The sequence below is a fragment of the Agelaius tricolor genome, unplaced genomic scaffold (assembly GCF_023055355.1).
Source record: "Agelaius tricolor isolate 1412-34295 unplaced genomic scaffold, bAgeTri1.0.p SCAF_5, whole genome shotgun sequence".
Classification (NCBI taxonomy): Eukaryota; Metazoa; Chordata; class Aves; order Passeriformes; family Icteridae; genus Agelaius; species Agelaius tricolor.
The window spans coordinates 37088297-37101138 of record NW_027269265.1 but is presented as its reverse complement, the minus strand read 5'-3'; the positions used below and the strand labels follow the sequence as shown (position 1 = coordinate 37101138).

Below are 12842 nucleotides of genomic sequence, written 5' to 3'. Positions count from 1 at the left end.
CCAGATGTATGAGAGTTTGACCAAAATTTGCTAAGTTTTACAGTCTTTGAAAAACGTATTAGCACATATTCCACAGAAATTTCTATGATTTGTAGAGGTAAAATTTCTCTAAGTCCTGTCACCACTGAATGTGCTTGGCCCTCAGCATGCCTTCCAGAAACCACTGAAATATAGATGAAACACTGGGTATTATTAGCACATTTTTCATCCTGCCATCTCATAAATTTGCTGCTTTTATCAAGAAAAAACTGTCAGTGGCATGTGCATCCTCTCTTGAATGTCATTTTACTCACCTGTAAATCTTGTGCCTGAAACAATTTAATATATTGCTCTTTCCATGCTTGGATCAGTTCAGACCAGGCTTTCTGCAGTCTGGAGAGGGACTGGCGAATCTCAGGGGTTGCATAGTGACCGGAATTGCCAAGTTCTTTACCATAGTCACTGAGAGCGTTGAACCTTTCCCCTCGGGCTTCAATCTCCTCCTAAAAGACATTACTGAGGTTGATGTCAAGGGCTAATGAAAAGCCAGTTATTCAGAATACAAGCCTTGAGGGGAAGAGCTTGGGCTGTAACTTTCCAGCTCTAATATTTGCATGGAAAATAAGTCATCTTTGAGCTATGTTACTGGAGGGGCATAGAATTGCCTAAGAGAGAGTAAATGTAAATAATAAATGAGTTTATTGGTCCAGGAACAACTGTTTTCCTACAAATGAAAATTGAGATTTAGTTAGAAACAGATTAGAAAATGCTGAGATATAAATGAACACAATTTCAAACATACATAATATCATCCCCCAGTCTTCCTACATAAAAGTGGTGCTTTTAAGAAACAGTGCCTAGAACTTTTCCTCTCCCGACAAAGAAGTTTGCATCAGATTTTTACGTTAAAGACATGGTTTTATTTCATTTTGTGTTGTTAAAATGAAACACTCTTAACTTTTGCACCTGGTCTGAGGAATGAATTATACCCCTATACTGAATCCTGAAGGTGAAAGCATAAAAAGCAATTATGATCCCTGCAAACTGAATGTGGAATTTCTAATGTAAGCAATTACAAAATGAAACTCTGGACTGAAATAATACCATGGACTATGGACTAAAATAATACCATGTATTAACTCATAAACTACCTTAAACACTATGGCATGTACTATTAAATTTCTGAAATTAGAACTGCTGTTTTTAGAGATTTTTGGGGTGGTGGTGTTGCCCATTCGTAGATAACAGAGTTATAAAATTGTAATTAAAATATTTTTGAAATTCACATCAGCATCTCGTGTTCAACTCCAGTCCCTCCTATGGACTTTGGTTTGAGCCACTAACCAGAATGAAAAACCCCTCCTTCTTGCCTTGTCTATAATTTTAGTTTAGCCAGCATAAGAACATAATGCCTGAATTCCTCCTTTTCTCTGTGACTGTCTCCTTAGAGCCATTTGGGCTCCTTGACTAGCAGATATTAAAGACTTAGATCTTGGCACCATTTAAATTTGGAGCACACTACATTAGTGGTTTCTGATATTTTTAATATGACAAAGAATTATTAGCAAAAATATTGTTAAGTGATAGGAGAAAGCATTGTTTAAGTGGATGACTCTAAAGAAGGAGTCAGGAGGTTTCAGGTACTTCACACTAAATTCACGTTTAGAAAATTAATCAGAATCTACAAGCTATGTTAATAATGGGACCCACAGAGCACTGGGTACCAGTAATTATTCTGTGAACAGGATTTTTAGAAGAAGTAAAGTAATTACAAAGAGAATGTAGCACAACAGTTGAAAGATAGCTAGGATTCTTGGGAAAAGTAAAATATTGACTTTTTTCCAAATGTTAATTAAACTTTCACTCCTTTCAGAAAAGAAACCAAAAGTATTAGCCAATTTAGCCACCAAAACATTAGTAAGGTAATTATTACTGAGATATGAAGTGTTTCAGAAGGGAAGGTGTAACACCATTCATTGGTAATTTGCTTTGCTCTGTGGAACAAACTGCTGTTATTTTCTTCTCATGTAAATTATGATCACATGAAAAAATCTAGCTTGAAGCAAGGATTAACTGGCATGAAGTTCTTTAGCAATATGAATAAGGAGATGAGCAGTGAGCATGATGTGAGACTGAACCCGTTTTTCACCATCAGGCTTGGACAGCAGTAGAGGTGAGAGCTCATGGGGCTTCTGAGCCTTTTTGCAAAGACACAAGCTGCCAAACACCCCGTGGGACAGGTTTGTCAGTATGTAGGTGATTTCTATCTCCAGCCTGGTACTGAAAACAGTTTTTTTGCCAGGTTATTGACAGAAGCATGCTGTGCACACAGAAGGATTGTGCAACTGGAGCCACAGAAGATACTTGCCTTTCTTTCCTGATGCTCCTCTATCATGCTTTCAGCTTCATTTGCGCTCTTAGGCAGCCCCCCTGCTTCCATTAAAGCTCTGGTTTTCTGGGCCCAGTCTAGTATCTCCTTCATCTCCAGGTTAAATTTCTGCAGCTGGTATGAGGCTGCCAGCTTCTCCTTCCTGCCACATAAGGTGCAGTTCAGCATCATCTGACATGGAATTATCTAGTTGCCTCTCCCTCCCCATTTGCACAGGACAGTGTTTTAACAGAAGCCAAATGAAGTTAATTCAAGCTTTCCCTTACAGTTCCGAAGAGTTCCTCATGTTAACCAAAACCACAGGAGATGCACACTGTCTTGGAGACAACATATTTACAAATATTTTTATATCAGTCCATTAGCACAAGAAAGGTAAGAATGGCTTCATATCTGTTGCTTACAGCAATGATTACAGATCAGGATTAAGCCTTTCTTGTTTTGGAAAGATTTGAGGAAAAAAATACTCTTCAAGCACACTCCAAAAATAATCTTTCACAAAGGCTTAATGATAGATTTAATTTGATAGTCTGGAGGCATTTTAGTAACATTATTTAATGGGATAAACCACAAAAACATTGTATTATTTTTCCCAAAGTCACATCAGTTGAACTTCTTTCAAGTCACACTTTTTCCAATGCAGATGTCTTAGCTGCCTATGTAAAATTCGTAAAAAATCCTTAAAAAACTTTAAAAGACCTCTGGCAAGTATGGTTTAGACCCCAGGGAGCAGCTTTGCTCCTGCTGAGAGATATTCAAACAACTCTAAGTCTTCACCTTTGTTTGGCCTGTCCCTGGAGTCGGAGCCAGTTGTTTTTCATCTCCTGTTGCTTCATAGTCAGTTTGTCATTTATGGATGGATTCCTTGTGGAGAGGCGGAAAGATTCCAGTTCCAGTGGCTGTGAAGAGATTTATAGTGGAGTAAATTTATGCCATATACTTATATTCATTCCTGAGTTTGCCTTTCAGGAAAAATAGTTCATTTTAAGACCCCAGCTCTCAAAGGCAGGTAATTAAATTACAGTAACAAAATACACAAAGGGATATATAATATGCAAAAAATAATACACATGCATTTGTGAGCAAACATCCATGTGCAGGCATTGCTTTGTATGCACAGAAGTTAATTTACAATTTAGAAAACAGTTTTGAAGAATATAGACAAACAGATTGGAAAAAGAAGTGCTAATTCTAATTTCTATTAGCAGTCTGATGGATGCTCATCAACTCAGGTTTAAAATTGAAAACTTTCTTGCAAAATTCTATCAAGTTGATTAAAATGAAGAATTTTAATTATGCAGAACAAAAAATATGCCAGGCTGGTTTTAATCCTTAAAAAAAGAACATTTATTATACGATTGTAAAGAAAAAGTTTTTCATATTTTATATATGAAAGGGCCAACAGTGAAAAAAAAGTGAGTGGTTGTAATTGAATTTCTACTACTGTTCAACAGGATTTATTTCTTTTTAGTAAAAATATACAAATATAAAGGAGCTTAGACCCATATTTAATGCTCAATTTAATTTAGTCCTAGATGATGCAAACTGACCAGTTTTTACAAAAGCCAGAGTGGATCAGGCAGGCAATTATAACCTAGAATTTCTGTGTTGGATGTCTGTGTCAGGAAACTACGTGCAGTATGGGGTTTGCAATCTGTTCTGAACAGAAATAGAGTTGCGATTTTGGTTCAGCTGAGTACAGGAACTGGGGGGAAAGATGGAGTCCATGCTTTCCAAAATGTGTAGAACAGTCTGACCTGGGTTGTGGGTGAGGGCCAAAAGGACTTCTCCTCTTGGTTTTTGCACATCAGGAAAAATAATATTTGATAAGGTAAAGTAGGATTAAGCAGCACAATATTTTCATGAGAAGAAATTTATGCTGCACTTGCATTGCTGAAAAATTCCTGTGAATCAATCTGAAGAGTAACAATGATTTTTGCATCATATTTTCAAGAAGAAAAGGTGAATTTTTTTCAGTATCCTTTGTACTTCCCTACTTCTTACCTCCATTTTGGACTTAATAACACTGATTTCTCTTTCCATTTCTTCATGTCTTCGAATCAGGTTTTCCACACTTTCCACATCTTTTCCATAGTCCAGTGCTTGTATCAATACACTCTGAAAAGGGCAGTGGGATGTGAAAATGGTGAAGATAACACCAAACAAAATGATCTATATCTTAATTATTTCAAAAAGCTTCCTCCGATACCTCTTTGCACTGCCATCAAAATGTTCTTACTGTCTTTTTAAATATCAGTAGAGCACATTGTCTGCTCTCTTTACAGAGATGAAACAAGAATCCACATCTCTTTTGAACGAACACTCATAAGCCTGCTTAAAGTCCCTCTGGCCATTCACATGTAAAACAAAGACAGGCGTGCCTCCTTGCATTTCTCAATCATTCTTTTCTATTTTTGGGTTTTTTTTTTCCATATATCAAACCAGAAAAATATTTCCCAATAAATTGTTGCCCAGAAATTCAGGTGTGTTATGAAAATATAAAAAATAAAATTTATCCTTGAGATCCTAGGAAATTAAATCCCATAAAATGAAATACATGTTAAAAGTTGTTATAAAAATATCAAGCCAGAAGTCTTGTAACCTTAAGTAGTACCACTTGCCTACTAACTTATAATTAAATAAAAATAATCACTTAGATTATGGAAATAACTGGTTTTTATATAGCCTTTTTTTCTGTTAATATCAAAATTATAATTCAGGTTCAGCATTTTTACCTGCATTTTCTGAATAAATAAGATTGATAGAACATTTTTCCATTTCACTTAATCAGAATTGGAAAACTCACCTTCTCAGTAATTCTTTCTGTGATGTCATCTATTTCTCTGATTAAGGCATGAATCTCTAGGGCTCCCTCTAACTTCTTCCTGTATGCATTCAGGTTACCATGAAAACTGTTCCACCTTTAATTGGAAATAATATTTTAGAGATGTAGTTCAGAGGTAAGGATTTCCACAACTGAGCTTTGTGATGCTCATATTCAAACAAAACCACAGGTTTTCTGAACTACCTCACGTATTGATTTCCCAATTCTCCATAATAGGGGGCTCATCACAGGAATAAAGCATTAGCCTGAGAAGACTATCTGGTTGCATTTATTCCATGTCTTTAGGATGGCATGGGGATTAAAAGCTAAAAAAGTACTGATCCAGTTTCCTTTAACTCACAATAATCTCCCAATTGATACCTTCATGCTTTTGTTTCCTAGACAGGGGTTGTGGAGCAGCAAAAGCACAAGGCAATTCACCATAACAACTGTGTGAATAGATGGAAGTGTCTAAGCTTCATGAATCTTGTGTGCCAAGTGATGTGAAACGGAGTATTTGACTCTGAGGTTAGAAACATGACTTTGGCACTCCTGGACTAAAAATCCCTCTAAGTTACCTGCTCTGGGAGTCTCGAAAGACAACTCCAGTGTCTGATATTTGGTAGCTGTGATATTAAAGAAGAAAACAAATGTTCCAGTTCCTCAATTTATCTCAGCAGAAGACACTTAATTTTCCCTTCTTTTTTTGCTTTACAAGGAATATTTGAAAGCATACTCACTTCTCATTGAGCTGCTTTCGGCGCTCATAGATAGTCTTTGTTTCTTCCTTGTTCTGTCTTTCCAGTTTCATGGCCAGGGCATTGATAGTCCTGATGTGAGCATCATCCACTGTTGACTCCTGTAAAGTGAGAAAGGGAACAAAGGTACATGTGAAAAATTACTTGTGACCCAGTTTTCCACTGAGACGTGAAAATCAACACAAGCAGCAACAAGAAAGGGTTTTACCCCAGTAACATTTCAGACACACGGAGTTTGCTCTACTACAACTGCTGGTGTTACCATGTGACTGATGATTAGACAGTAAAGGCAAGAAAGAACATTAATGGCTCTAGATGCAGTAATGATCTTGGTCTAGGTGAGGGCCCTCAGATCCTCAGACACTCCCTCATTTCTAAGGCAGATATTCCAGCAGGGGCTCATTTGGTGAAGAAACACAGCTGCAGTTGCTGGCTACACAGGTGGCTGCTGTGGAAGAGCTGATGTGTGGCAGATTGCTCCTCTCTCAGACAGGCAGTGACTCATGGGCCTACTGGCTGTTTTACCCAGGTGAGCTCCTGTCCCAGAGTGCCTTCTGTACCGTAGACAACAGGCTCAAAATCCATACAGCATTGAGAATCCCAGACAACCTATGCCACTCTGTTTTCTTCTAAGTCTTCTAGGAGACTTGCTTCCCATGCACATACCATAGAATGGATAATAGAATGCACATACCATAGAATGCATATATTATTCTAGAGTACAGTGGGATAATTTTTATTTTGGAGCACTACAGATGGCCAATGCTGAACACTGCTCCAAGATTCAAAAACATTCTTTATTTTTCTGGGACAAATAAATCATAAGTTTAGCAGGGAGACAATCACTAGTGTAAAGAAGCACAGCTGCAAGATGCCAGCACACTGTTAACGTAAGCATTCACTGCAATGTTTATTTTGTTTATGCTGCATCCATACCAACATGCATGCTTCCACATGTGCTTTCCTATTATGTACAGCCATAAAGTAAACTAGAGAAACCAGCAGTCAGATATTCTTCAGAAAGCTTGCAGCCTCCTGTCCTGGGAAATAATAGCAGCACAGTTAATAGAAAGTTTGGCAGCCACCAATGCAGGAGGATTACTCCCTACCCTGATCTCAGATTTTTCAAGTGGGAAAACCCAGACTGGATGGATGCACACAGTGTGCCAGAAGCAGCCTCCTTCTGTTTGTATCTCCCTAGGAAGCACTGCATAACTGAGCATCAGCTATCAGGGAATAACCGCATAACTGTCCCAGTTTTTATCTGCAGGAGTCATGTTCAGAGCGTTATAGGAGCAGTGGCTACAAGCTGATACTGTCTAAGGCCAAGAGTTTCAAGAGTGGCACATAGAAGATCTACCTTAGTTTATGGAAAAACATTCCTGTTCAGAGGGTTATGCTGGCTGGAACACTGGGTTGTTTCTGCCCTATTAATCATCCTTCTTTTGGCTGGTACAAGCTGTAGAAGAGCCCTTGCTCAATCCCTTAGCTCACAGTCAGCTGGTGAGTAAAATGAATGTCTCTTCAATTCACTAATTCCCTGGTACTGAAGCCAAATAATTTGGCTCTCCATCCAAATCCAGTGTGAATGCACTGTCACGAAATTCTGCTGGGCTCTGGAGTAAGGAGCTCTAGGGTTTCTCCCTGGTGTCATATCTACACTGTTACTTTGCATGGAAGAGGATTGTCTCCTTCTGCTACTAGCCAACAAAAGTAGAAGATGGGAGCTACCATAACAAGAATGGGCAAAAAGATAACAGGCAAACAAAGGATAAAGAATATTAGGAGACTACATTAGAGTAAACATTGCTCACAAATTCATAACATGTCTCTTTCCAGACATTTCTGACAATTTCCAGACTAGCACATCAGCACAGTAATCTTTCCTGAGTCACACACAGACCTCTTAGTCCTCATCTGTAGCAGTTCACACAAACAGAGAGAACAGGGGGTTGCTGCAAATGCATCCCCTCAATATGTGGCCTTACAGCTCTCATAGTGGGAGCTGAACACATGACAAGGAGGCCCCTGTTCCCCAGGTTTGGTGCCTAAGTTGGCACATCTCATTTGGGGCAGGAGAGGCAGCTGGCACGACTCAGCACCATGAAAGAGGGACAGAGATCTCAGCATTGAAAGGTGAAGACTGCAGCTGTCTTGTCACATGGCTGTTATCCAAAGCATAAACCATTGCTCTGTTTTACTGAATGTCTGGTTATGAATGTTATGATTCATGAGTAACCACATGTGCTGTATAAACAGAGGCCCCCAGGTCTATGTGCTTAATTTGGATGAAGGAGTACGAGAATGAGACCATTCCTCAGGAGGAGGAAAATGGAGAAATAAAGAATAGAAATAGAGAAAACAGGATTTTTTTTAGAGGCTTGTTCATGGAAGGTCCAGATCAGTTCTCAGATTCAAACAAGCATGGCTGAAACCACTATTTTTAAACCACTTTTGGGTGGAAATCACAGTGACTTTGCAGACTGCATGAATCAAACAAAATCTGCTCAAAGTCAGGTTCACACAGCAAGTTTTCCAGTCATTTAATACAGTCTGAAATGTTGTGTTGTGTCGAGTGCCTGACAGCTCTGCCTAGACATCTTCAAAGCAGAAGGCATAATAAGAGAAAATTCTGTCACTTTAAATGACTTTTGAGGTATTGATGCTTCCTATCACTTTGGTCTTACACATCCTCAGAGCACTAGAACTGTATTTACACTAGAACTGTATTTGCTAACTGGACTGAAAAATTACCTGCTGCTTGCAGCCCTGCAAGACATGAGCATGGAAGACACCTCTTACCCCTGATGTTGCCCCACGGAACTCATTCAGCTTTTTCTTGAGCTGCAGGCAGTGTTCATAGTCATTTCCCACATCGCCCACATTAATCATGACCTCCTGGGGAAACAAACAGCAGACAAATATGTAGGTGAAGAGTACAAGAACACAGTTACTCCCAGTGCTTAACCTGATGCAATAAGTTCTGTGATGTGTCTATAAATCACCAACCCACAGCTTCTGAACTAGTCTCTTCTGATCTCTAGATAATTATGAGACTTGGTCCCAACTCCCTTTTCCATTTATTACTGGCTGCAGAAACAACCTCTGAATGAAAGTGATTCTTCACTCCTACAAAGAGAAACTTTCAGATTTGATATACAATTAGAGTGAAGACCAGCTGCCAAATGCTTCAAGTTTTTTCCATTCTAATCTGCTTTCATTTCTCTCTCTCAGTAGAGGCACATGAGATGGCCCCAAATAATCACAAACTCTTCATGTGCACAGTTTATGTGAGAAGTGCTAATATTGCCCAATTGACTCTGGTATGGACAGACTCCATAGAATTTGTTCAATCATTCCTTTCATATTGTTTGTAGAACATGTAATGATTCTTCCAGACAAAAATCACTAGGAAAATATCCTGGAAGATGACACATTTATCAGAATGTCATTGCTAAATAGCAAGACTTTAGTGAGCTGCTTGGGTCAAATACTAAAATCCACTTGCCTTCTCCCTGATCCAGGCTTCCACCTGGTCCACCTTCTGGAGAAATTCTAGGAAGTCCCGACTGTCCTCCAGCATCTTTCCACGAGCAGCAACAGCTCTCTTCAACTTCTCCCAGTGCTCCTGAAGCATGCGGACTTGGCGACGGATCTCTCCTGATTTTGGGTGGCCTTTTGATACCAGGGCTTCTCCTTTCTTCACATTCAGAAGAGGAAATTAGAAATTAAAGTTGCCACTAATTTTTAATGGGATTACCATGTTGCATGACCTTCCTAGGAGGAGCCTTTCACCTTCCTAACCTGGATTGAACAATAGAGTACTACTATAAATTCTTATCGCCCAAATGATAAAGCCAGCTGGAAAGCTCTTACATCTGGAGGGAATCTAGAATCATAGAAAACTGGGATTTAAATATTTCCCTGCCAAGAAAGATATTAATGGAATGGGAGCACCAAGTATTACAGATGACTGTGCCCTTTAGCTATATGATTCACCCAGTTCCAACAAGAATATTCAAAATTGGGCATGAAATCCTATTTGCCTTTTGTGGAGTAACCATGTCAGGCAAGGAAGAAGTCAGTTTATATTTTCCTATTTAGGCTATAAGGAAAGATGGAAGCTCCCTGAATGGAGTAAATAAGGTATCTCCCTGTTGTAAATTAACAGCATTACATTTCCATGGCAAAACAACTGGGTTCTTGTTGATCCGGTAGGATAATTGATGCAGAAGTGATGACCAAGCCACTCATCCTTTACATTTCATCAATCTGTCTGTCTTTGGGTGAACAGTAATTATCTGTAAAAGCAGTAACAGAGTGAGAAGGTCACCTTATTAACAGCTGTGATGATTTCTTCATTTGCTAGAATCTCTGCCTCAAAAACCTGATGTTTCTGCAGCAGCTTCATCTTGTCCTGCAGATTGCTGGGGTCTTGTATGGAGGGATCCTCCAGCTTCTGCATGCGCTCGCTGATCCAATCTTCTGCCTGCAGCATTGAGAGGCACCTGAGTTAGCACAACAACTACGTGGGATCCTGGGGCCTCCTCCCAGGACATGTCTCTATTCTGTCCAAGTGTCTGTACCTGGGCTGGATAGAGTGAGTGCGACCTGACAGCTGAGGTGGATATCCGGTTTCTGAACTCATTCTATTTTGTTAAAAGCAGGTAGGAATGGAACTAATTTTTATCTGACCATAGGATTAATGAAAAATTCCTTGAATACCTCAGATTTTACCACAAGACATTAATAGATTATACAGTCTTCTAGATTAAGTAGAGAGAATCTTTGAGCCTTAGCATGATACATATTTAAAATGAGATTATGACAACTGATTCTGGGGGTTTAGGACTCTGAGTTTCATCTGGTATCTCTGCCATTGACCTACCTGCAAACTGGGTAAAGATTCTTTAGATTTCAGTGCCTCACCTATAAAACAGCACCAACATTTCCTAATGCCAGTGGTGTTGTGAGACCTAAATGGAAAATGCAATGCAAATAAAGAGGGCCCAAGTACTAGTCAGATTATTTGAAAGGAAATACAACTATATTTGCTTTTATACTTCATAAAATTCAAAATGGTCTGGTCAGGAATATCAGATTCAGAAAAGCAGGTGATTTATGAGAGCTAACAAAGCAAAAGTTATGTGTTTCTTGTAGGAAATTATTTTTAAGGGGATTTTAAAGTATGCAGAATAAAATGAAGAGTAGGATAACAAGATTTCCACAATTTTCTTGAAGTTCTGCTGAACTTTAGCCCTTAGCATTGAAGGAAATATTTTCTATCCATCAAAACACTGGGAATTGAACCCGTGACATAATGTTGTAACTGATCCTGTTGTCCTCAGAGCACTGAAGTAATATAATGTTTTGACAACACAAGAAGCAAATTGAAGGGCAGCTTTATTAGTTTCAAAATATCTTGGATGTCCTTGTGGAACTGTGCACTATGTGCACACAAGACTTGTCAGCTGGAGGATTTTCTCTGTTAATTAATGATTTGAAATGTTGTTTCAGCTGCTGAGATTCCATAAACAATAACAGAAATAGCTCTCACTAGCAGCATGCTCTCCAGAAACTGTTTAGCTTAAAAGCACAGTTAGAGACTCAAATGGGCCATGTCAAACTTGCCCAGGGCTGCACATTGCCATGTGCTGTTTGCCTTTCCAACACCCTCCTTGATGGCCTTCTCCCGTTCCCAGCCACACACTCGTGCTTCAGTGTCACTTCAGTGACTCTCCATTTGAATGGAGGCTCATCCATACAATTGGAATGAGAAACAAAACAAACTCCAGGATAAAATGACTTTAAGGTTGGTTTCTTTCCTACTTTTTAATTAGAAGCAGTAGCATTAATGACAGACTGAACATCTGCACTCTTGGTGCCTTGGTTTATTTAAGGCTTGTTTAAGATGGCTCTAGAGAGTGAGCGATGCTACTCCTGGCCCACATTCAGATGTGAAGCAAAGCTGATCTGTTTTCCCAAGATCTTTCTATGGAACGATTTGTCTGGATGGCCATTTTTGCTTCATTGAAGGCAACAGAAAAACTGGTGATGTGCTCAGTATAGGCACAAGACCAGTCTTATTTCTATGGCAGTCATAAAAAATGTGGGCACTACCAGTTTAGAATCTTACTCTTTCAAAATATCAGTTGCTGTAACCTCACAGGTACAAACTGTAAATTACACTGATTTTTTTAATGACTGAAGTATGCAAAGCATATATAGGGATGTGCCTGCTCCAGACATCTAGAGACAACAACTAATTCTCTCTCTCATTCCCCTAAGTTAAAGATCTGAATGTTTTTTTATTCTTATGTACAGGGTGAAAGGGAAAGGAAGTACTACTAATATCATGAGCAAGTTTCTAAGTCAGCATTAAAACCCAGAGCCAGCTTTAGAATCAAAGCTTTTAACTTTATAATATTCCCTCTGCAATAACTTAAATACACATATTTCTAAGTAGCGACTTGCTCATTTGCCTTCCAGATTAGCACTGAGCTACAGAGTTTTTGGCAATAGGGTGTAGTCTGTAAGTCCATCTCACTTCTTTTGAGTGAGACAAAAGCACCAATTTCAACAGTAGAAGGGTGAGTTTTATTTTGTAAACTGCACGTGATCTCTTGAGTTAATGATTGTGGTTCGTTGTACTAATGTTTGTAGTTCTCTATGTCATTGCTTCTAGAGAGTAACTAGAAGAATTTTAATGATGACAGTGATCACTAATTTCTGCTCACACAAAAAATTCTGTTTGATCAATAGAAATTAACATGTTTGCAGGACAGAGAGTTTTCAGGGGAGTGGGACCTGAGCTATGGGTGTTGTTCTCTTAATAAGTAAGAATAAGCAATGACCTCATTGATTTCACAGCAAAACTCAAAACTCATCTCCAAAT

At 38.9% G+C, this 12842-nt stretch overlaps 1 protein-coding gene across 1 annotated transcript in view; it reads right to left on the bottom strand.

Moving 5' to 3' along the window:
- SPTBN5 (spectrin beta, non-erythrocytic 5) overlaps positions 1-12842 on the bottom strand; it is a 90776-nt gene that overhangs the window by 24008 nt on the left and 53926 nt on the right. The window contains exons 36-44 of the mRNA XM_071428375.1: positions 10281-10436; positions 9456-9647; positions 8750-8845; positions 5930-6048; positions 5172-5286; positions 4370-4483; positions 3143-3264; positions 2348-2510; positions 294-482 (exon numbers count right to left, since the gene is read on the bottom strand). Of these exons, the coding sequence (XP_071284476.1) occupies positions 294-482; positions 2348-2510; positions 3143-3264; positions 4370-4483; positions 5172-5286; positions 5930-6048; positions 8750-8845; positions 9456-9647; positions 10281-10436 (1266 nt within the window). The remainder of the gene's footprint in view (positions 1-293; positions 483-2347; positions 2511-3142; positions 3265-4369; positions 4484-5171; positions 5287-5929; positions 6049-8749; positions 8846-9455; positions 9648-10280; positions 10437-12842) is intronic.